The sequence below is a fragment of the Salvia miltiorrhiza genome, chromosome 4, assembly GCF_028751815.1.
Source record: "Salvia miltiorrhiza cultivar Shanhuang (shh) chromosome 4, IMPLAD_Smil_shh, whole genome shotgun sequence".
NCBI lineage: Eukaryota > Viridiplantae > Streptophyta > Magnoliopsida > Lamiales > Lamiaceae > Salvia > Salvia miltiorrhiza.
The window spans coordinates 44,690,707-44,716,285 of record NC_080390.1 but is presented as its reverse complement, the minus strand read 5'-3'; the positions used below and the strand labels follow the sequence as shown (position 1 = coordinate 44,716,285).

The 25,579-nt window shown below is 35.7% G+C and overlaps 1 protein-coding gene across 1 annotated transcript; it reads right to left on the bottom strand.

The window, feature by feature from the left end:
- Nucleotides 1-9,949: 9,949 nt before the first annotated feature.
- On the bottom strand, nucleotides 9,950-10,756 carry LOC131021939 (uncharacterized). Its single transcript, XM_057951281.1, has one exon. The coding sequence runs from the start codon at nucleotides 10,552-10,554 to the stop codon at nucleotides 10,162-10,164; it is 393 nt and encodes a 130-aa protein (XP_057807264.1). The 5' UTR covers nucleotides 10,555-10,756; the 3' UTR covers nucleotides 9,950-10,161.
- Nucleotides 10,757-25,579: the final 14,823 nt, after the last annotated feature.

Genomic DNA, 25,579 nt, shown 5'->3' with positions numbered 1-25,579 from the left:
TATTAATAAATCCTAATTTTGGATTCTAACAATTAGTTTATTGAACTTTAATTATAAATTACAAATTTCAATTTATTTCTCTCTCACCAACGCACTTTATCTACTAATTACGCATTTCTTAATTTCTATGTTTGAAAGTAATCGCACCACTTGGTGTCCCTCTGGGAACATCCATTTTGCATTAGAACAAATTAAAGATCAAATGCAAGCTGTTAAGGATATAGATGAATTGGTGTGAAACTCAAATAAGTTTTTTTTTTTTTTCAAATAATAAACTAAGATTTTATTTTAATAGGGCCAAAAGGTGGGATTTAATTCATTTCCGTTAGTAAGAGAGCTCGGAATCAGATTCACTATGTACTAGCAGAATCGTATTCAAGTATAAAATTGTTGCTTCTCCCTTCTCAAAAACAAAAACAAAAACAAAAAAATGGAGACATGCTCATCAAAACACATTACATATGAGGTGGTCTATATATCCAGGCATACTTGCGTTTATTACCACCACAATATATAAACTCAAAAGATTACTACTACAATTTACCGAAAGCGAAAGAAGCAAACTATAGAGTTCAGAAAAAATGGTGCATTACTCATACATGTAAAAGGGTTAAAAATATCCAATTTTATATATCAAAAACAAATTATATCCTCCACTATAAAAATATATATAAATTATCTTGTATAAAAAGATATATTTACCCTAAAAAAACTACTCATCATCTTTCCTACTATCTTATCTTCCCCATTCACACACACACATAGGGGTGTAATCGAACCGAATAGTGGTGTGCTCAAGTTTGGTTTGTTAAATATCAAATCGAATCCCGAACTTTACTTACCGAATACTTTGAGGCTCACGAGCCTATACGAATCTTCTAAATTTATATTTATATTCAAAATATTGATTATTTTATTTTAAAAATAAATTATTTTATTTAAAATATTAAATATATTAATTATTTTCTTATAACAAATAAAATTAATTAGAGATTTAATACAATCATTATTAATTTTAGTGGATAAATATAAGTTATGTCTACTAATAATTTATATTTTTCAAGTTGAATCACTTGGCGAACATGTTCACGAGCTAACGAGTCGAATACTACTAAGCTCAAGTTTGGTTTGTTTATTTTACGAGCTTCTCTAAACGAACTTGAACGAGCTTTTTTCCAGCCGAGCTCCGAATAGTTCACAAGCAGCTTGATTTGTTTACAGCCCTACACACACACACACAAAAACACCATCTTCCACACAAACTCAACGAATGATCCAATGACGAACCATCACATTAACTGCTTCTCCTTAATCAGATCCAAACTCGATTTTCACCCTTCCCCAACATTTGCCCGATTAGAAACTAGCCTTCCCTCTAAAATCTTCCAAAGAAATCAAATCTTGCGTCCTTCGTCAGACCACTGCAGCAGCAGCCTTTTCTCTTTCATCTGAATTGACGCGGCACTTTCGCTTCTCCTACGCTTCACCGCTATGCTCTCCGATCGTGAGGCAAACCGCACGAACAATGGCATGAAACGGGTATATGGCAGCAGCGTATCGATTTCAACGTAGTGTTTGCGATGATTAATCTTCGAGCTTCCTCCAACGATAACTGGATGATTTTTAATACACGCTTAAACATTAGGTTGTGCGTCATGTAAGTGTGCAAGCGAGTATTACCTAAAATTGGCCTAATACATGTCTACGCGCCAAAAGATAAAATGGTAATTAAAAAGTAAATATTTTTTATATATTTTTATAAGTGTTGGTATTATTTATTTTTGCTATCCGGGAATGGGTATTTCTCATTTTGCCTCAATGTAAAAAGGTATTAGTGATGATCAAATGTTAACGCTTTTAACAACAAATCTCCTAGATTAATTTTGGGCTTAATTACTCCACCAAATAAACCTTGGTGGGAAAGGTTCCGTAGCTGCTTATTACTTATTAGGCACAACAAATACAATATGGATTATAAGTAACACCCAACCGCAACACTTTTCCTTCTGATGTTTTCCAACCAAACTATTTGCAATATTAAGAAATGTTGTTACAAAATTTATTAGAGATAGCAACATCATTGAAAGTCTATATAAATATAACTGAATATTGATATTGAAAGATATAAGAAAGGAAAATATGGTAGTGGTCGGCGATCATGAATTGAATTTGCAATAGTTCAATCTATTTCACTTGTTAACTAAGACATTACATAGATGGACAACACTTTAAAGATTAAAATTAAGATATATTACCAATTTTAAATTTTGAAAACCTGACTAATTAATTGATTCCAAGGTGCAGTGGGTGGAGAATGATCATTTAAACAAATATAATATAAACTTAATTACCACTAAAAACCACTCATTTTTACGATGAATGTAACGATTTGTAGTTCCTATTTTAAAATGAGTTTAGCTTAATCACTCTTTTTATATACTATATGGTGCTGCAAGAATTCACATCACTAGGTTATGCTGCATTTCGTGAATAACATTTAACGTATACTCCATATGTGTTACACATATCATACGTATATAAATGTGATTGTTATACTCAAGAAAATTAGTTGGTGTTCGTTAATTTATTTGATCGATACGTAGTAAATACTTGTAACCAAAATGATAATTAATTTTCATAATCAAAACCATAATTATTTTGACTCAATTTGGAACTTCGATTTGATAGAGTTAATAAAGACTGAAGAATCAATGTAATTCATTAAAAAGGTGGCTGATGCATAAAAGTTCAACAGACATTATTTGCTTAAAATATATAACAAAGCCACCAGCCTGCATAAACACAATATTATGAAATCTATAGTGCAAAAATCTTTAGTTACATTAGTAGGGATCAAAATGTCACAACACTGAAGCATCCAAAATATCACAAAACTCTGATTTTTGGAATATCTCTATATATTTTTTTAGATCACTGGCAAATGCCTTTGAAGTGGCTATATATATATACTGGAAAAGTCTTGGTTTCTTCTATTAAGGTTTTTTAAATTTCTGCACAATTTTATGAATATATGTATATAATCACAGATGTGGCAATGCATACGCACTGCATAATAGGCTTACCGTGGATCATAAAAATCAGTTTGAGGTCCTTTGAGATTCATCCCATCATATAAATATAAGAAAACCATGCGAACTAATTACTATTTCCTCTTTTATGTGCAAAACAATATATATATATATACATATATAGGGGTGGGCTACCGTGAGAGCACATCTTAAAATAAGAAATAAGAGCAATTTTTAATGTATGAATTTTATGTAGAACACGTATGAATTCGCTGTATAAAAGTATGAATTGTAAAAAAAAAATTGCTACTGAAATTGTACCTATCCAACAATCAATTGTCTCGGCCACACACAAATAACGTAAGCAGCGATACTCAAATAAAATCAAGCGAAAGGTAAAGAACACAAGACACCAACAATGATTACCCAGTTCGGTGATAACACACCTACGTCTGGGGGGCCACGCCCAGTTCCAACAGTTCACTAAGATAAGAAATACAAAGGACTTACACGCTAGACTCGATCTTCCTAGCCTCTATTTCTTCCCAAACCTTCACCTACGTGAACAAAATAAGAGCAAGATAGAACTTACTCACAGAACGTGATTGCACCTCAATCCACGTTCAAACCAACAACAATAAACACTCCAACAAGCTGGAGTACAGATGAACGAACATAAACCCAACTCACGCTTCCACGGGAAACTAGCAGGAATCAACAGCACACTCACACACGAACTGTATGCTCTCCTACTGCACGAAAATACTCTCTCAAAATAATGAGAATAACAAAGAAAGCAGCAGCCGCCTACGATCGACAATATCTCATTAAATATGAAAACCCTTGCCAAGTTGTAGAGAGCCCATGAACTGCCTGACCAAATAAACGCAGGGCCCATGTAGGTTTTCCATAAGGCGGCGAGTCCTAGGGTTCAAAGAGACCCTAACAAAACGGATTCCCAATCCAACAAAATATCCAGAAGATATCTTTCCATAAAGAGACCAAAAACCCGCAAGGAATAGTGTCTTCAGAAACAAGCAACTTCAGTAGCCACTCAACAAGAGACTCTTTGAGAAACATCGGAAGAGACATCTTTTGTTCTACGCAATGACAACACAAACTGAGAGTATATAGAACTATACTCTAACAGCTACCTTTGGGATTCGAACTCAGGACCATAAATCCATCCAACAGGATTACGAATCAACCGTAGATCTTGATGATTTAAGGGCTGAAAATTATTCTTATTTTATATCTTAAGAAATGCTCTTATTATTATATATATATATATATATATATATATATATATATATATATATACAAGAAAGAACCATAAATAAAAAAAGAGCGGAGAACCATTTTCAGCCATTCGATTATCAAGATCTACGGTGGATGTATCATCTTGTTGGATAAATGCAGATCCTGGGTTCGAATCCTGAAGGGAGCAATTTTTTTTATTTTTTTGAGTGCATTAATTTTAACAGCGAATGCATTAATTTTTACAGTGAATGCATTAGATTTGATGGTTCTCACGTTCTCACAAATAATGTAGTTCTCTCTAGAACCACACCCTATATATATATACGTGTATAGGGTTGAGTTCAATAGAGAATTATCTTTTTATTCATTATGAACAAATCGATTCATTTTACGAACAGATTAACATAACTAACGAACAAACGTATTTGGTAAAAATAAAGAAAAACTCGCCACCAACAGGATTCGAACCTGGGGCAAATTGCTGTTCATGCGGTACATTGATCTGTTCATTAAAATTATAGATCTGTTCGTTTTTATTTTATGAATTCTCTGTTCTCCACAATATTTAGCTTCTCTGTTGAACCCTTCTCTCTCTCTCTCTCTATATATATATATATATATATATAATATGATTTCCTCTATAAACACTTTGATTAAAAACCTATATTTTTATTCAGGACTTGTTTTATCGTGCATCTAAACATTAGATAATGCAGTTTCAACTCCAGGAATTCAAAATGCAGATCGATCGTCCTTCATGACTTAAAAACTACTGGTAATTAGTATTCCCTCTGTCCCTCAAATATCTTTCTCTCTTTTTATTTTGGTCCGTTTATTTTCCTAACTTATTTTTGGAAATAATTTCATTAATTATTACTTTTACAATTTCACTTTTTGTGGTACTCATTCTTCACTTAATTATCAAATATACAATTAACTTTTATTAAAACCTGTGTCATCCTTCCTCGGGAAGATATTTGGGGAACAGAGGGAGTATTAATTAATTAGCTAGTATATGACGGCAAATTAAATGATATATACCTATTTTAAAAAACAAAATCTAAAAGATACCCACATTATGTGATCTGTTTGTCATTTTCGTTTTTCACAATATGTGTGGTATTTTCATTTTATGACATACTCTCTTCGTCCACAAAAAATAGTAAATTTTTGTCATTTTGGATGTCCACAAAAATTAGTCCATTTCTATTTTTGAAAACTATCTATCACATGGTGGGCTCTATTATTCACTCACAATACAATTAATTATCATTATAAACATTACTTTTAAGTGTGATCCTTTCTCCATTTACAATACAATAACCATTTTTATTAAAACTCGTGTTGTCCCTTATTAGCACTATTTTTTGTGGACGGATGGAGTATATTTTTATACTTTTATATTATTTACACAATATTTTTAAAACACGAATCTTACAAACTATTTACTAATTACTTTAACAAATCAACTTTAATGGAACCATTTCTTCACTTTATATACATATCTCAATATTTTCTTAAAACTCGTGCTTCTCCATTTACATCACCCTTATCGTGGGCATAGGCAGTATAAATTATACTCATTTAGGACTTTTTTACCCTTATGCGAGCATTTGTGTATTTTTGCACTAATACTCGACCACTAATGCTCTAATGTTCGACTTGCAATGATCAAATATGTCACCCATTAGTGCATTTTCCAAGAATGCTCGACTCGCAATGATCGAGTATTGATGTATTTATCAATAATACACAAATGCTTTAATAATAATAAGTCAATATAGCTTGGGTGTATTGATATAACAAATGGGTGTTTACTTTGAAGGATTAGTCTTGAATTTTGATAGATAAAAAAATAAGGTTAATCCCTTATTTACTTTGATGGATTAGTCTTTAATCTTGATAGATAAAAATAACAAGATAGGCTAATCTCTTATTTACTTTGAAGGATTGAAATTTTGGAATATCCCAAGTTCCTTGATTATTTCTATCATTTATAAGCTTCTTATCCTCTTAAAGGGTTAGATTAGAGATTCTTTAGAATAAAAATATTCAATCATGAATCTTATCAACATACAAAGTAAATGCCCCTTAACATAATATAATTAATGCTTGATACTAAAGATCTTGCATTTCAATCTACCATCATGAGATCTTTAAAATAATTTATTCTTTAAAAAAAAATAGCATAGTAATAAGTTTGGTTCATAAATCTATTCACAATCTAACCAAAATATATTTTTAAATTTTATTTTGATTCCATTAAAAAAATCTCGCTTCATCTTATTTATTATTCCATCCGTCCCGTTTCAAATGATTCAAAAAAATTGAACACGTAAATTAAGAAATACTATGTAATAAAGGTGCGGTGGTGGGACAACCCAAAAAGTAGTGATAAATGCTCAATTTTATTTCTAAATTTGAGTTGGGTCATTTAAAATGGGACAACAAATTAAAAATTGAGTTATTTGAAGTGAGACGAAAAGAGTAAAATATTATTGATGTTTATGTACATAAATTTTGGATGTTACTTTTAGACAAACTTTAAAATATAGCGATAAACACATGAACTTTAACACATTATAAATTCATCATCACCATGTTTTATATTTTTACGTAAATTAAATACTTTCTCAGTTCCCCAAATAACTTTCTAGTAGGGGACGATACGAATTTTAAAGAAAAATTGTTAAGTATATTGAAAGTGGAGAAAAAATATAATTAGTATTAAAAGTAATTGAAAAGTGTTATAATTAGTATTGAGAATGGTGTAAGATTGAAAAATAAGAATAATAAGATATTATTAGTTGTAAGATAATGTCCCAAAATGGATAGAAAATTATTTGGAAACGTCTCAAAAAGAAAATATAGAAAATTATTTGAAGAAGGGAGTGAGATATAGCAAGTTCAATGGCAATACTCTAATCAAAACAATATCTTTTTGATTAAATTTTTAAAAAGAATTAAATTAATACTCCCTCGACCGCGAAAAGTATGATATTTTTGTATTTTAGGTGTCCACCAAAAGTATGACATTTTTCTTTTTTGAACATAGACCCACATCTTTTCTTTTATCTTTTATCCTTACAAATACTCTTTATTTACCAAAAAAACTACCCTAAATTTAATCTTAACCGCTTATTTCAAAAAATGGCGAAACCATTTCTCCACCACATAAAAGTCACCATCGATTTTATTAGAACTTGTGCCCACCAAAAGTGCTATTCTTTTGGTGGACGGAGGGAGTATTGTTTATCCACCGCAGATCCACCAGCTCTGCCGTCAGTCTCTCTCCGATGAAAACCTCAATCTCACACTGCACCAATTCAGAAACAACTCCGAAGCCGCAGATACAGAGGATTGATGTATCCTCTATTTACTCAACTTTTCTTTCACCACCAATGCATTAGCAACACGCATGATGCTTCCAATTCGTGGAGATCAATGGAATGCTCTCTTACACAATTTTTATTGTCCCACCCTTAATGCTACTATGAAAATAAAAATACTATAATTACCCTTTATTAATATTTATAACAACAAATAAAATTTTAAAATTATATACTAACTTTGGATTAATTAATCCTAAGAATCAATTATTAATTCAAAAATTAAAAAATAAATATAAAAACAATTATGATCCATAATTGGATCAGTGAACATAATTAATTATCTTAACATTGTACTAAAATATAACTATATAAGAAATTAAAATATAATTAAAAACTATAAAAAAATTAAAATGGGGACATGGAGTGGGCACCAAAATTGGGACAAATAATCTAAAGTGGAGAGGATCATTCATACATGGTTTCAAACTCTTGCGCAATTTACGCCTGAACACAAAAAAACATAATCTAAATGCTTAAAATCAGAATATAATTTAAAGAAGAAAAAAGATACTGTTGCCAAAAGACATGCAATTAATAGTGTCAGATCATGCAAATAACGCAGCGAGCTTAAAGCTCGAGTAAGCATAGCTATAAGCACCACAACTACAAGGTGATTTTTCACATCTGACAGACAAAATCTACTATCCTCAAGGATCCCTTCAACAAAACAAACGAGCAAATCAAACATCCTCCATATGAGGACAATGGAAACATTTCAAGGTTAATTACCCACATTTCCAAAGCCCAGCTAACTTAACAAGTTAGACTTTACAGACATCGGGTATCCTAACGATAAAAAGAAGCAACCATTTCAGCCCTCAAAGTAAGCCAATGCAATCCAAGGAAATTAGTTGCTCGTATTGACTTGTTATCGGAGAGAGAAGCCGACACTTCTTTAATAGTTGCTAGCAACGCATTTTCAGCAAAACAATGACCACAATAATGATAAGTACCAACTTAACTATATTATGAGCATCAAACAATAATACCTAACTTGTTCCAGAGTGACTTTTTCAGTACACTTGCTACAATTCATAGGATTCAAGGACCCATTTACTAAAATATGAAACTGGAACATGTAAAACTTTAAAAGTTATTAGCAGATCATCTTGTTTCAATCATCATGGTGTAAGAGAATATCAGGACGAGATCCAAACAGTACAAGGGGATACTTTGAGAAGCATTACCTGTCACTTCAGAGTTAAAATTTGTACAGCGGCTTCCGGGCAAAGCATCGAGAAGGAAAGTATTGCATGAAGAGAACAGCGCAATGCAGGAACCATCACCGTTAGCATCTGATGACCTTATAATCGTCATTTTTCTTGATTACTCCCGCTCACTATTACCCTTCAGTGAATATAGGAGCCAATGGAACCAAAAGATAACGAGTAACATAAGTTGCTGGCATACTTTCAGGGTAGAACCACATGCATAAACAACTGACAAGCTCATCAGTTTTCAGGTTTATATTCCCCAATCATGAGTACCATAATGTAGTACAGTGGACAATGTAACAAGAAGGTTAAGGTTTAGGACCCTCATGTCTAAGCTTGTTTACATTAATCTGCTTTAGCACATTTACTAAGACCAACAGGACTTTAAATCCTTGACCTGATCCTAGCAAGGTAGGAGCCAATTCTATAGCCCTCATTAAAATATTCAATAAATGTGACTAGTCAACAAAAGAACGGTCTGTATACAAACTAAGCTAGTCTCTAGTTAGCAGCAACTGAAATAATCTCTATCACTACACCAAACCCTACCATTAGAAGTCTTGCACAATTAATGAATGTGGCACATAACTATACCTAACACAAATTATAGTCGATTTTTTAAACATTTACATCAACTGCTAGAATTAGTGAATTACAATGCATAAAATTTCATTGAATCAAAACAGAAATACATAGTAATCATCAGAAATACATAAGGCTATTATGCCTCATAGTATATAATATGAAGCAAGCCTGCCTGAAGTTACAAAATTGCAATATCAATTAAGTAAATTGCCACCAAAGAAAAACACAAACAAAGTCTAACAAGAACATAATTGGTTCTATAACATATTAACCGATGACCATATATCGTCATCCAATCATTTCCAACTGGAATAATTCATAACAGAAAATTATAAAAAAAATCATCACTCATCACTAAAACATAGAACCTAGTTTCTATCGGATCAAACCAACAACGAGACAAATATTAACTAAAATACAGTGATGACAAACCTAAGTATGACGATAAAACAATTACAAGATAGCAGGAAACATCAAATCTAAAGCCGTTAATATTAACTAGGAATTATACGTGCAACTGAGATCAAACACATAAATGTAGCATACAGCAACAGCCAAATAAAAACACAGACCCTAACAATTACGACGCACAAAACTCAATTACGCACTAAAATATCCCGAAAAAGATATTCAAAATACCAACATATAAAATAACTATGCGCGATTTCCTTCATCTCCAAATCAATCCTGCGCCTTGAGCTTCTCGATCCGCTTATTGAGCTGATCCATCTTGACAACGAGCCCCGTGACGGAGTAAAGCAGCCAGTAGAAGATGAGGGCGGACGCGATCAGGAGGGCGTTGCGCTGCGATTTCATGATCGATTTCTGGTGGCGGAGGTGCTCCGTTGGGGAGCACGAATCTGACTCACAGGTGGGTCGGTTCTCGTACTTCCAGTAGATATCCATTAGCAGGAAGAGGCAGAAGGGAACGACGGAGAGGAAGGGTTTGAGGAGACTGCGGGTCACGGTGATTAGGCCCTTTCGTATCGGGTCAAGGCCCGGGAGGGTGAGGAAGAGGAGCATGATGGCTTCTGCGCCAGCGGCGTAACCGAGAACTACCCATTCCAACGCCATCGATGGTGATCTGAGAGAGATTGTGAGATGAAAGGGGATTTCCTAGAAAGACAAAGCAGGCAGGGGAGAAATTTATGGGGGGTGGTGAGAGAGAGCGGTGGGTGAGTGGGTTAAGGAAGGTACCTTTGAATGGGCCTCACATATGGGCTAAAATATCATGGCCTTTTTACACCAGCAGTTTCATTGTTCTTACCTTCCAAACAAAAAATCGCTCTCAAGTTTCAACTGAAGAAAAATCAAATTAAAATGGCATGCCAATTTTTATTTTATTTTTTATGTTTTTTTAGGGAAAACATGCCAATTTTAGTGATGGTAAAAATACTGAAATTTTAGATTTTTGAGGAATGATTTGTTGACGCCAATGTTTTAAGGACGGGAAAAGTGACGATAATGTTTATTTTCTAAATTTACAAATGGGATAGAATCATAAAATCTTCTCACATCAAAAAATATGTAATAGGGGCAAATTAGTCATCAAATTATAGTATTAATAAAAAAACTGGTTAAAAAAATTGACCTAATTCCATTCAAAATTAAAGGATATCATACATATGCATATTATATAAATTTATATTTTCCCCTTTTTTATGCTTTTTAGGGAAAACATGCCAATTTATTTGATGCACCATGAAATGTCGAAAGTTGTTTTCTTAAAAATATTGATTTATCGTTGAGGCCCAGTTCAAGTGGCAAAGTTGAGCCACCAAAAAATTCTTCTTTGTAAGAGGTCTTGGAGTTCGATTTCGTCTGCGTGCGGATAATTTTTTCACTTTTATGTGGGTAGTGTTCTCACCTTTATGTGGGTAGTGGTCCGCTTGCATGCGGTTATTTTTTCACTTTTGTGTGGGTAGTGTTCTCACTTTTATGTGGATAGTGGTCCGCTTGCATGCGGTTATTTTTCCACCTTTGTGTGGTGTAGAGGCTCTGTCTGCGTGCGAATATTTTTCCACCTTTGTGTGATGTACAGGCTCTGTCTACATGCATATTATTGATTTGATTATATATTAGATGCCCACTTGTAATTCTAAAAAAAAATTATTGATTAATCATCAAGAAATCTACTTGAAAGGATATTCACTTGTAAATACACAAACTTAATTCTCAAAAAAAAAAAATATTGATTAATCATCAAGGAATCTACTTGAAAGGATATTCACTGGTATATACACAAACTTTTAGTTAATTTATGAATTGATAAATTGCATATGAACTTATTGTGATTTTATCACGAAATTAAATTCTTCAGATTTAAATCCATTTGAAATATCAAGCTAAAACAATGCAAATAAATAAAAATTTACACACCACCATCTTCGAAAATTTACTAAAGATCTGGGGATTTTTTGTTTTGCGGTAAAATCATACTAATAAATTACAAATTTATGCATGGCAATATCAAAATTCAAATTCATGTGTAATTTATAAATTGACTACAAATTTGTGCATTTACAAATCAGTACCCTAAAATTAATTATATCTCACTAAAATGTAGTCATAATTCCCAATTAGCGTTGGGCGGATATGCTCCGTCGGTAAATATAATGATTAATGAAAGTTTCGAAGAATCTACCTTAAAAATCAGCCATTTAGATTTTTAAATAAGTTAATCAAAAAATATAATACTAATTCATTTTATTTCTATTTTTGCAATTTCTACAAAATATTTCAACATGAAACAATGTAAGTGATCTGAGTTGAGTCACAAATCTCAAACGGCTAAATACACCTCGGCATGCCTGTATCTGACCATATACTCAATATGCTGATACTTCGGGTCTCAAATTTTTGGGGTCCAATTTTTTTTTATATAGTATGTTTATATAAATAATTTTTTTCTTAACAATAAAAATAAAATTGTAAAACATATATTCCTTTTATGAAGGTTCTTTTTGTCATTTAAATTATATCATTAGTTTTGATTTGTTCGTGCCTTCTCTTTTCTTTTAATTGAAAACTCTTTTGAATAATTGGCCAAATAAAATTATATTAATATATTGTTATTATATCGTCAATATAATAAAGGCTCATTTTTTAATTTTTACTTGGGACCTATGAGATAGAGGACCATCCATGCACCTAGGTGAAGCATATTTCACATTGCAGCATGGTCTCAAGAGACAAGACTTAAGGTAAGCTACTTGCACTTCTCATCATGCCAATTCCAACAACGATATGGCTTTTATAAGAAAATCACAGGCAAATGCATATCCACTCACTCTCATCTCCATCTTCTCACTTTATATATTCTTTCAGAGACGCCTTTTCTTGTTTGTTTGAAGAATAAAGAGTAATGAAGCTCAGTTATATCATCTGCTTTCTCATGTACAAGCTTGAGCTCATCATGCTCGTCATGGATGATTATGGACGAAAAAGAGTGACAATTTTAACCTCTATTTAGAAAGTCATGAAGAAAAATGATAATTATATTGAAAAATATGACAATATCAAATCAGTGTCCAGCATCTGATCACCATTTAAACATTTCCAAGGCAGCCAACAAAACATACTTTAGAGGATGTTCGGCTGAACTTATAGGCTCTTTAAAATATTTATAAGTTGTCTACAAACTATTTTAATGAGCTTATAATCTCTCAAAAAATTAAATTCATCGACCCTAACTCATTTTTTCATGATCTTATGAGCAACACTAACTTTATAAAAATAACTCTATTAGATTTGTTATTTCAATCATATAAGTTATTGGAGCTTATATGACCATCTTCAGCAGCATCTTCATTATAGCGCATAATGCCAAAGTGGCGCACAAAATCTCTCCAACAGTATGCTGCTTTGCTATTCTTTACAGTGCTTGCTACAACGAAGCGCTTTTTTTGGCCCAACTCTACTTTTTCCGTCCACGGAAAAGTGTGGTCTTATTATACATCTATAATAATTGCAGTATTTTCATTTTAGTACACATACTTATGTTTTTAATCTTATTCATAATTATTCTAGTATCATTTATAAAAAATAGTCCATTTTATCATTTTAGGACATCCACAAAAATTAGTCTATTTTCATATTTGAAAACTTTCTATCACATGATGGACCATTCTCCACTCACCATACAATTAATTATCATTATTAACACTATTTTTTAAGTGACACTATTTATCCACCCAATCATTTTTATTAAAACTCATGTCGCCCTCTTCTACGACTATTTTTTGTGGACGGGTGGAATAATATTCACAAAAAATCAATCGCAATTATTTATTCATTGTCCAACAAATCAATTTTGATGAAGCTCTTTCTATAATTTATACACTCTATTTCAATCATTTACTAAAGACTGTGCCTTTCAAATTACACCATGCTTTTATTTATTTATTTATTTTATTATTATAATTAATCGTAATATTTACATTGTTTAGTACAATAAATTTAACCTATAAAAAATAAACTAATTAAAACTATATATTTTAAAAAATTCTTTTGTTATTATATAATAGAACATATTGTTAATGGTGCTCCTGTATAATAGAAACAACACCTAAAGATACGCTAAACTTTCTAAAATAAGTTCCTACAGCACCCCCTCAAACATCTCTAGTGATATTTGAGAATGAGATGTATTGAAAAATGTGGGTAGCTTTGGTGAATTGTCACGTCATAAAAAAAACTAGTGTTTTACCCGTGCGATGCACGGGATTATACATATGTTGTTAAAGTTTTATTATAACATTCTCGAAGATATTTTTGTATAATCTCTAAAATAAATGAGTTTTAAAAATATTTTATTATACAATTGTTATACCAATTATATTACTACTAAAATATATTTAAGACTATCATTTTTAATTACATAAAAATCAATCTAAAAATAATAATACATGAAAATACAATTGGAAACTTCTCATCTTATTATTATAAATTTTGGAAAACTTCTTTATATACAACATTTGTAGTAGACGAACATTCTACTTTGTCTTCATTACATATCAAGATTTCAGACCCCTTCAACTTGTCTTCCATCATTGCAAAGTACAGTTTTGACTACTTTGTGATAAACCACACCAATTACATCTACATATATAAATGCATACCAATAATGTAGATATATCAAAATGTTGAGTTTATAAAAATATGAATTTTGAGATTATCAATTGAATATGCATGTATAAGGAAATAATGAAATAAACACATTACCAAATAGCATATTGTCATTGATAATATCAATGGAGGCAACTTCTTCAAAACTTTTAAAGTTAAATAGTTGGCGTGGAAAACCTTCTTCATAAATTTCAACTATATGATTACTATTAATAAATTTAATATAGTAGACATTTGTCGTTGTTTTATACTTTTTGTTGGAATCATGCATCACTAAATTTTTTTATGGCATGAACACTGTCTTCTTTCAAGATATGTTTGAACTTGGGGATCAACGTGTGATCAAGTGTAGCATGAATGCGGTCACCCTATATTAAAAAAACAACTAAATTAGAAAAACATAATAATGTTGCAAAAATGCTTAAATACGTAATAGTTTAGTGAATAGAGAATTTTTACCTCACGATCATGAAAAATACACTCATAGCTGGTAACATTGTTGGTGCTTTGAGATGAGCGGTTGTATGCACGCACAAGTCTCATTTTAATTGTAGATCTGACATTATTTTGTTGCAAGTTTTTTACTAAAGACCACATGGTCGGCATGCTTGTGATTAGAGAAATGATGAATATCAAAATGAGAAGGGAGTGTAAGTAAAAGTTTAACACGAAAAGTTAGTTTATATAGGCCATGGGTGTCACGACCGGTCCTAATTAAGGATAATTAAACCGGGAAACCGTGACTAATGGAGGAATATTAGAAGCGGGGTAGAAAGGGGATAATTAAACAAAGAAGGATCACATTTCATCATTTAACAAAAGGAATATTTATAATATAACAGAAGTTTAGTCGTATAGACTCAGATAACTAATAAGTTCAGATATTTCTGACTTAGCCAAATAAGCATAAAACTTCTGAGTACGCAGCGGATTATGATTCTGATTACATGTATGAAGACATGTAACCCTAGAGTTCTTTAATACATAAAAAGACAAAAGAATCCCGCTCATCACTTCATCAACATCGGCAGCTGCTCAACCTGCACATTTAGAAATATATGCAGGGCTTGAGTACAAAAGTACTCAGTGGGCACGTATGCCTAAGTATAAAAATACATGCTTCAAAACTGTAAATTTTCATGCCATAATAAACAGTACAGCAAGGGAGTTTTTCGCTAAAAGGCCCAAGCTTACTAAATTCATTTGTGATTCTTAAAGTTCGACTGCAGTCTAAGTTCTCTTGTAATCTATCATATCTGGAACTGTGTGCCGGAGAGGTGGCCACCTCTCACGGTCACTTGACCGGCCAACCCGCTAGATGACTCACGGTCACTGGTGTACACTAGCCCTGGCAGGATAGCTATCAACTGCTCAAGACCCGAATTCGATTACATGATAAAAGTCACATCAGATAGATATCATACTGAAATTTAAATATTTTATGGCAAGACAATATTTGAAATAACTTCAATTAATTTAGTCATGAAATAACTTGCTTGAACGTAACATTTAAACTCAGTTGATATATATGAAAGTAATGCCCACCTGATAGTGATTTTCTGTGATACAAAAGCTCCTCAACAGATTGTCAATCTCGCCCTTGACCTTTATTACGAGAATATATGTACATATATAAGATATTTGCTCGAATAAAAATCCTCCAATGAGAATGTGTATTTAACTATGCATGATCCTTATGCATGAATTATTATTCTGAAATAATAATTAGGGAATTTCTATTGTTAATCCAGGCTATTGGATTTAAACAAAAGCTAAGTCTCGTCTCATGAAGCCAGATAATTAATAAAAATTAATCCGTTCTCTTAGGGTGTTCTAATCCGCCAATCAAATAAACCCCATTCCTCGTAGTCAATAGAAAATAAATAAATACTTCAACTTATTCGCTTTATAACCTCATAATTAATCGGGCTTAACAAGTAATGTTATAAGATTAAATAATTAAAAGGCTCAACATAAGGCAGCCTAATAATTAATTAAGTAGAAGTGGGCTTGAATAATTAACATGAGAGGCCCAATTGAAATAACTCATCGGCTCAAGTAATTAAATAAATCTTGGCCAAATAAATAAATACTTAACAGTTGGGCTAATTTTAAATCAAGTATGCAAGACCCAACTGCAATTAAATAAATAAGGCCCAACTGAAATAATCGTTCAACCCATTCTACTCTATTAACATCGGCCCAAATGAAACAATAACCGGCCCAACAATATACATATGGAATTTGGAAATAGATGTCTATTAATAATAATATCTCAGCCCAATTCTTATAAAATAGATGGGCTTCAATTAAATAAATCAAACGAGGCCCAACTAAGATAATATAACAAAGGCCCAATGAATTAAACTAAAGCCCAATTTGAATTAATAACAAAGGCCCGATGAATTAAACTAAAGCCCAATTAAAATAGAATGCAGTTGGGCTTTTATTAGTAAATTCGGCCCAAAGAGAAATAATAAAGGCCCATATGAAAATAAATACAACAAGGCCCAAAGAAAATAAATAGGAGATAAAAATTTCGGCCCAATTATTTAAATGAGTTCGGCCCATATAAAATAAATAAGGAGGCCCAAAATAAAATAAATTCTGGCCCAAGATAATTAAACTTAGCCCAAATAATAAAAAAAAAGAAAGGCCCAAATCCCCCTTATCTCTCCCAGTCAAGCTCTCTCTCTTCTCAAAACAATCGAGACCTCTCTCTCTCTATTTCTTCCTCTCGCTCCGCCTCCAATCGGCCTCAGCTGAGACGCCTGCCGCCACAACTCCGGAGCCCGGCGAGGTCGACGCTTCGCTGCTTCTCCTCGTCAACGTCAATCCCTCAACGTCCTTCTTATCCTCTCCAAAACAGAGCTGTCACTCTCCCTTATTTGAATCTGCCACCTCCACCTTCGAAATCCGGCGAACGGGGGTCGAACCTCTTCCCTCACGTCCATCTCTGCCTTCTTCGTTCTTCCTCTCTCAAGATCTGTTCGTCTCTCTCTCTTCCCCGAAGTCACCGCCGTCGGAACTCGCCGGAGCGAGCGACGACAACCACTGCTCCTTGGTTCTCTCTTCTCTCTCGCTGAAACAGGCCCGACATCTCTTCCTCCGCCGACCAGCCCCGCGTCCAGCCGCCGTCCACCCACTGCTCTCTCTGAATCGACGGGCAGCAGGAGCACCTGGCCACCGCCGCCGTCGATTTCCCGAGCCCCGACACCGCTGCTACTGGAAGATCAGTGAAGATCTGGTGCAACCGCCGCCGTCCGCCGACACGCCTGGAAGCTTTTTCGCCGGACGTCGCCTCTGCTGAGATAACGCCGCCGCCCAGAATCGAGGTCACTGGTCTGATCTCCAGCAGCCCGCCTCTTCCGGAGACGCAGTCGTCGTGAGTCGCAGAGCTCCGACAGTCCACTACCACTCAACCTAAAGCTAAGTTCTCTATTTTCATTCTTCTTCTACTTCAATAACTAGTTGTTAAGGGCAGAATACTCATGGTTTGTCGTTCTAAAGCGTAAAATAACAGTGAATGAATCGACATAGTTGTAATGCCATAGCTTGAACATGTTGACATGAATGCTTGATTGGATTGAAATTCGAGATAGTATAATACCTTGAATATGATCGAACTGATTGATGGCTGTTGGAGTTGAATGAATTGGAATGACTGAACTTATTGATTCTGACAGGGAGTGAATGAGTGATTTCTCTCACTTTTCGGTTGTGGTGTGGTGAATGAACTGGAACTGAAATAAATTTGTGTTGTTGTCTCAGTGATTGCAGGCTGATTGCAGGCGGATAATGGAAGAAAATGGAAGATTATAGCAAAGCTTACCTTAAGAATTTGGCTGGACGAAATGGAGACTTCCTGCTCTTTGAAGAGGACTCACGGTGAAAATGATAGGGAATGTTTTGTTTCTTGGCTGGAGTTGTGCAAATAGAGGGAGATGTGAGTTAAGTGGGAGAGTTATTGAATTAGCTTGATTTAGTTGCATAATTGCGTGGTGGGGAAAAGTTGGGGGACAAATTTAATGGAAAGAAAAAGAGAAGAAAAAGAAAGGAAAAAAAAAAATGTAGAGGAGAATTATTGATGTATTTTCTCTGTCTCGGTGATTCTATAACTGTAAAGTGGATCGCGTGCTCATATTTGCTTGTACTGTTTATTTAAATAAATCCCAATTTCGACATGTGATATCTCGCTAAAAATCGATAAATTATAAAATGAATTTAAATTAAATCCGTAGATTTAATTCGTTCGTTGTTCTGATATCTAAATTAAATCCGCAGATTTAATTAACTCACGAGTCGGAAATAATTCACGATTTGAGTAAAAATAAATTCTAATTCCATCTCGCTTAAATAAATAACGTGACTTTGCTAAGTCAGTTATAACTCTGAAATAATATCATTGACTGCTTTAATAATATAAATTCAGGATCATAAGCTGAATTCATATCAGGATAATAACCGTTTTCATTCACTGATGAACAAAAATAAACACTCATTACTGGATTTAAAAGATATAAAAGAGCGGGTCACTACATACTACCCCTCTTATCAAAAATTTCGTCCCGAAATTTGCATATTTATTCTAAAACAGTTCGGGATATTTCTCCTTCATTTTGTCTTCAAGCTCCCACGTGGCTTCTTCTTGTCCGTGGTGTCTCCATAAGACTTTCACTAATGTGATTGCCTTATTCCTGAGTTGTTGCACTTTTCGATCTAGAATGGCCTCTGGTCTCTCTTCATAACTCAAGTCTGGGCAAAGGATCATCTCTTCTTGGTGGATTATGTGCTTTGGATCGAAAACGTATTTTCTGAGTTGTGATAGGTGGAAAACATTGTGAACGTTTCCAAAGCTTGGCGGTAATGCCAACCTATAGGCTACTGGGCCTATTCTCTCCAAAATCTCATAAGGTCCTACGAATCGAGGCCTAAGTTTTCCCTTGACACCAAACCTAGTTATCCCCTTGGTAGGAGATACCTTTAGGAAGACCTTGTCTCCTATTTCAAAACATAACTCAGTTCGACGTGCATCAGAGTAAGATTTCTGTCTATCTTGTGCCTCTTTTATTCGCCCTCTGATCTGGCGGACTATCTCAACCATCTCATTGACCATATCTGGTCCTAAAACTTTTCTCTCACCCACTTCATCCCAATAAAGTGGTGATCTACATTTTCTTCCATACAATGCCTCATACGGTGCCATATCAATAGTCGCCTGATAACTGTTATTATAGGCAAATTCAATCAACGGCAGCACTGCTTCCCAACTTCCACCCCTGTCTAAGACCACTGTTCTCAACATATCTTCGAGGGTCTGAATTGTCCTTTCAGACTGCCCATCTGTCTGCGGGTGGAAGGCGGTGCTGAAATTTAACCTCGTGCCTAACTCTTTCTGTAAGCTCATCCAAAATCTAGAAGTAAACTTTGAGTCTCGGTCTGAAGTGATCGACACGGTACACCGTGTAAGCGTACAATCTCTCGAACATACAACTGAGCTAGCTTGTCTGACCCATGTGTGATCGGTATTGGTATAAAATGAGCACATTTTATGAGTCGATCCACTATTACCCAAATGGCAGTGTTTCCTCTCTTTGTTTTGGGCAAACTGGTCACAAAATCCATTGCGATGTGCTCCCACTTCCATTCTGGAATTTCCAACGGTTGTAGTTTTCCATATGGCCTTTGGTGTAAGGCCTTCACCTGTTGGCATGCCAGGCATTTCTCCACAAATGACGCTATCTCCCTCTTCATACCTTCCCACCAAAAGTGTTTCTTTAGGTCCTGATACATCTTAGTACTCCCGGGGTGGGCAGTATAAGGGGTATCGTGAGCCTCACTCATGATTTTATCCTTAAGCTCATCATCGTGGGGGATGCATATCCTTCCCTCAAAGAGGATAGCATTATCTGATGCTTCTTGATAATCTTTGACGCCTCCTTTCCTTACTGCTTTCCGTAGTTTTTCCATCTTTCCGTCTTTTCTTTGTGCTTCTACGATCGTCTTCCTCAAGTTAGGTACTGTTGCCACAACGCTTGCTATCGTCCCTGGTGGTTTAACCACTTCTATGCTCATTTTGCTAAATTACCTTATGAGCATCGTCTCTCGAGTGATGAGAGCTCCCAATTTAGATTGGGTCTTACGACTCAATGCATCAGCCACTACGTTGGCCTTGACTGGGTGGTAGTTAATACCGCAGTCATAGTCTTTCACTAATTCGAGTCATCTCCTCTGTCTCATGTTGAGATCCTTTTGCTCGAAAAAGTATTTCAAGCTTTTGTGGTCTGTGAATATCTCACACCTAACTCCATATAGGTGGTGTCTCCAAATTTTTAGTGCGTGCACCACTGCAGCTAACTCCAGATCATGAGTCGGGTAATTCAGTTCATGTGGCTTAAGTTGTCGTGACGTATATGCTATCACTCTTCCTTCTTGCATCAGCACGCAGCCAAGTCCATTTTTGGACGCGTCTGTGTAGATTACGTATTCCTTATCAGCTGTTGGGACGGCTAACACTGGTGCCGTAGTCAACTTTTCCTTGAGTTCTTGGAAGCTCTTCTCGCACTCCTCTGTCCAAGAAAATTTTATTCCCTTCCTGAGTAGTTGCGTCATTGGCCTTGCAATTTTGGAAAATCCTTCCATAAACCTCCGATAGTAACCTGCCAATCCTAAGAAACTTCTTATCTCATTAGGGTTAGTAGGCGATCTCCATTCGCGCACTGCTTGCACTTTTTCAGGGTCCACTTTAATCCCTTCTGATGATACAATATGTCCTAAAAACGTGACTTCGCTGAGCCAAAACTCACACTTGCTGAATTTGGCATAAAGGTGCTCTGTCCTCAACGTTTCTAAAACAATTCTCAGATGTTCCTCATGGTCTTTCTCGTTCTTCGAGTAGATCAGGATGTCATCTATGAATACCAAGACAAATTTGTCTAAGTACGGATGGAATACTCGATTCATGAGGTCCATGAACACAGCTGGCGCATTGGTTAGCCCGAATGGCACAACTACAAATTCGTAGTGACCATACCTAGTTCGAAATGCTGTCTTAGGTACGTCTTCTGGTCGAATCTTCAGCTGGTGATAACCAGACCGCAAATCAATCTTCGAGAACACGCTTACACCCTTGAGCTGGTCGAAGAGGTCATCTATCCTTGGTAAAGAATATTTGTTCTTCAGTGTCACTTTGTTTAGTTCCCTATAGTCTATGCACATTCGCAATGTGCCATCCTTTTTCTTCACAAAAAGTACGGGTGCACCCCAAGGTGATACACTTGGCCTAATGAATCCAAGTTCCAAAAGTTCTTGCAGTTGTATCTTGAGTTCTTCCAACTCTTTAGGAGCCATTCGGTATGGTGCCTTCGAAATGGGTGCTGCCCCGGGCTCCAAATCAATGGTAAACTCAATTGGTCTGTCCTGTGGTGGCCCTGGCAGAATCTCTGGAAATACATCTGAAAAGTCCCGTACAATTTCTACATCTTCTATACTCTTTTCAGTACTCAGTTCTCCGTGCAAATATACGAGGTAAGCTGGGTATCCCTTCTTCATCATTTTCGTTGCTTGCAGGGCGGAGATGATCATCTTTCTTCTTCCCATACTAATTCCGTGGAAATGTGACGGCTCCCTTCCTGGGGGTCGAAACGATATCCGTCTTTCGTTACAAAGGATGGTGGCATAGTTCTCGGCTAGCCAGTCCATTCCTAGGATTATGTCCAAATCTCCCATCGGAATAACATACGAGTTGTTCACTACAATCTTGTGTGACCCTATGTTCAGTTCTAGGTTCAAGCACACATGATCTACTGTCGTCATCCCTCCTATAGGTGATGATATACTCAACTCCTGATCAGCTCTTTCCATTTTAAGTTTTAAGGTGTCGACACATGTACTTGAAATGAAAGTATGCGATGCGCCCATATCAAATAGAAGTACAACAGGAGTATTGAGTAACATGCCCATACCTGCCAGGTTTCCCTGGTTGTTCTCGGGCTGTTTCTGCCTCATAGCATAGGCTCTAGCATGACGAGGTTTTTCATGTTGTTTCTGTTGTCGCTGCTGTTGTTGGCGGGCCTGTTGCTGATACGGTTGTTGAGGTTGTGGTTGGTACTGTAGCTGTTGGTGCTGCTGTGGCTGTTGATACTGTGGTTGCTGCCTTGGGTATGGTTGGGGCAAAGCTTGAATTGCTCGCAGATGTGGAGCCTGGATAGGCGGGTTTGGCCTTGAACCCGTTCCGTGTTGCTTATTCGGGCACCGGTTTGCATAGTGCCCCTTCTGATTGCAAATATAGCAACTATCACTGCCGGCCTTACAGATTCCCACATGATTTTTGTTACATTTGGGGCAATGTGGGGCCCTCTGTTGGTTATTTCCCATCTGTTTCGGTGCACTCTGGCCTCCATAGCCCTGTGACTGGAACACCCGTCCCTGCCATGGTCTCTTCTCGCCTTGGTTCGGGTTACTGTTGTCCCATCTCCTTTTTCCTCTAAAATTCTGATTATGATTTTGATCATGTGAAGGTGCTGGTGTAGGTACAGTTGCAGTTCTTTCTCCTGGCATGGCTGCTTCAATGTCTAATGCTCGGCTGAGCGACTCAGTGTAAGACAATCCTCCATGGCTTGCCAAAGCCATCCTAATCTCGTGCCTCAGTCCGGCACAAAACTTTTCAGCCATCTTCTCATCTGTGTCAACTTGTTCCGGCGCATATCTAGACATATCGCAGAACATCCTGTCGTACTGAGTTACCGACATCTTCCCTTGTTTCAGATTGTAAAATTCAGCCTCCTTTTTCTTGCGGTAGCTCTTGGGTATATACTTGTCATATATACCGGCTTTGAATTGTTCCCAAGTCAGGTTTTCTAACTGCTCTGCTGTCATCGTTTTCATCCTTGCTTCCCACCAGAAATCAGCTGACCCAGTCAACTGAAAGGACATACAAGTCAGGCGCTCTTGGTCGGTGCAACGCAGGAAGTTGAAAATACGCTCAATAGCGCGAACCCAAGTTTCAGCTTCTGCCGGGTCTCCTGTCCCGTTGAAGGTAGGTGGGTTCTGTCGCAAGAATAATTCCTCAATCCGCCGTTCTGGCTGAACAGGTGGTTGAACTATTTCTGGTTCTGGCCCTGTTTCTGGGCCTCTTTCTTCATTTCGGGGAATCCTGCCCCCTCCTCTTGGTCGTCCTCGTTTTGGCGGCATTCTATTAGGTCAAAACACAAGTTGTTAATGTAACATCACAAGGCATACTATCGTTCTTATCGTTCTATCCAACTTCTCTCGGACGCCTTTGCTTTGTTGGCATTCCGATGAGTCGACATATAGTCACCAATGTAATACACAGATGCATATCATCGATTCTGTAAATTGTTTTCTTGATTCTCAATTCTCGTTCATACTCTTCCTCATGAAAGTATATAAATAACATAGCGGAAGTGACTTGCCGCAAAAGACCAATAAGGTCACCATATATAATATAGGGAAATTGCCTCAATGAGGACTTTACATCATCATAAAAGTCTAGATTCAAAGATCTATCTAAATACCACACATGATGAACTGGCTCTCTAGCGAAGCCATTACAAAAAAAATACTCAGTCACGGAACGCCCCAAGGTTTCGCATCTCCGTACTAATACTAGTCAAAATAACTAAGCCAACATAGGGGCATACAAAAGCATCGAAATGATCATCGTTTTCGAAATACACAAATAACGTCCTACTAAATGCACAAGAGAATGTCTGTATGCATTACGTGCTTGACCCTTGGGTTGAAGCATACGTGTTTGACTGATTTAATCTGATGAGTATCTGTTTGTCCTTGGGTCACAGAAAATCTACCAATAGCTAGTAGATCACAATGATTCAATTCACAAATGGCAATTAGGCAAAGTGTTTCAATAATTTGCCAAACAATTGAAAATGAATAACCATAGGGTAGAAATGAATTGACTGAAAGGTCGAAACGAAATGACCTAATAGTCTGAACCCGTTTGGCTTTTCAGATGAAGGTTTAAAATATATAGGTTTAAAGACCCATATATGACGACTACTGAGATTTTGGCCATGTGGACTGGCCAGGTCCGACACAACTACTTCTCAGTCATTCGGAAATACTTTTCCGAACTTGGCAACTCTTGTTCCTTGGCTGCAAAAGGTATATTTGGTCTAAAATCACCACTTTCTTCTTAATATCTTGAACATGTCCTTGAGAATATCCTAGAGCTTCTCAAACTTGGAGTCTGCCTCCTAGTTTAATGAAATTCTTAAACATCTTCTATAGGCGAAATAAGGTAGGCTTGACCTTACTCAACAATGTTCCTCTATATGATCTTAATGTAGTACTTCTAGTACTTAGTGTTCATTCACATAGCGCTTGAAATGCAACCATATAATTCGAAGCACTCTCACGCCTTTACAGGAAATAGATTTTGCATCTCTGAGCATCTTTGCAAGGTATGTGTCACCACAGAAAATACTAAGTCATGGAATGACCTTAGTCAATGCTTGCATTCTGGCTACTAAACTGAATGTATAATCCAAGACGTTCTAACTGAGGCGATGTCCTCGATAGGTTAAGGTATATATACTTATCTTGAGTATATCCTTAGGGTCTCATTAGAATCTTAATTCATTTGTTTCAGCATTGATCCACTGTCGGCGCTTCTAGCTATTATTAAACTCTGAACCATCTTCGAGAACTTCTCTCGTCTTACACACTTGCATAGATTTTTCTAGTCAATCATAATGGTTGGTAACTTCTAGTTACCCATGGCACCTATCCTCCTTTCGATTTGTAGCAGGTGATCGTAATCAATAGGGATTCTAAATCATGCTCACGTGTAATATAATAGGTAATTGTAATCATAAAGGTTCTGAATATCTGAAACTGTAAGCTGGCAGTTCTAATCGCGATGCTATAACATCATACACAAAGTGTTATAACTGCATATGAGTCCGACTCTGAAGTTCAAACATAAATC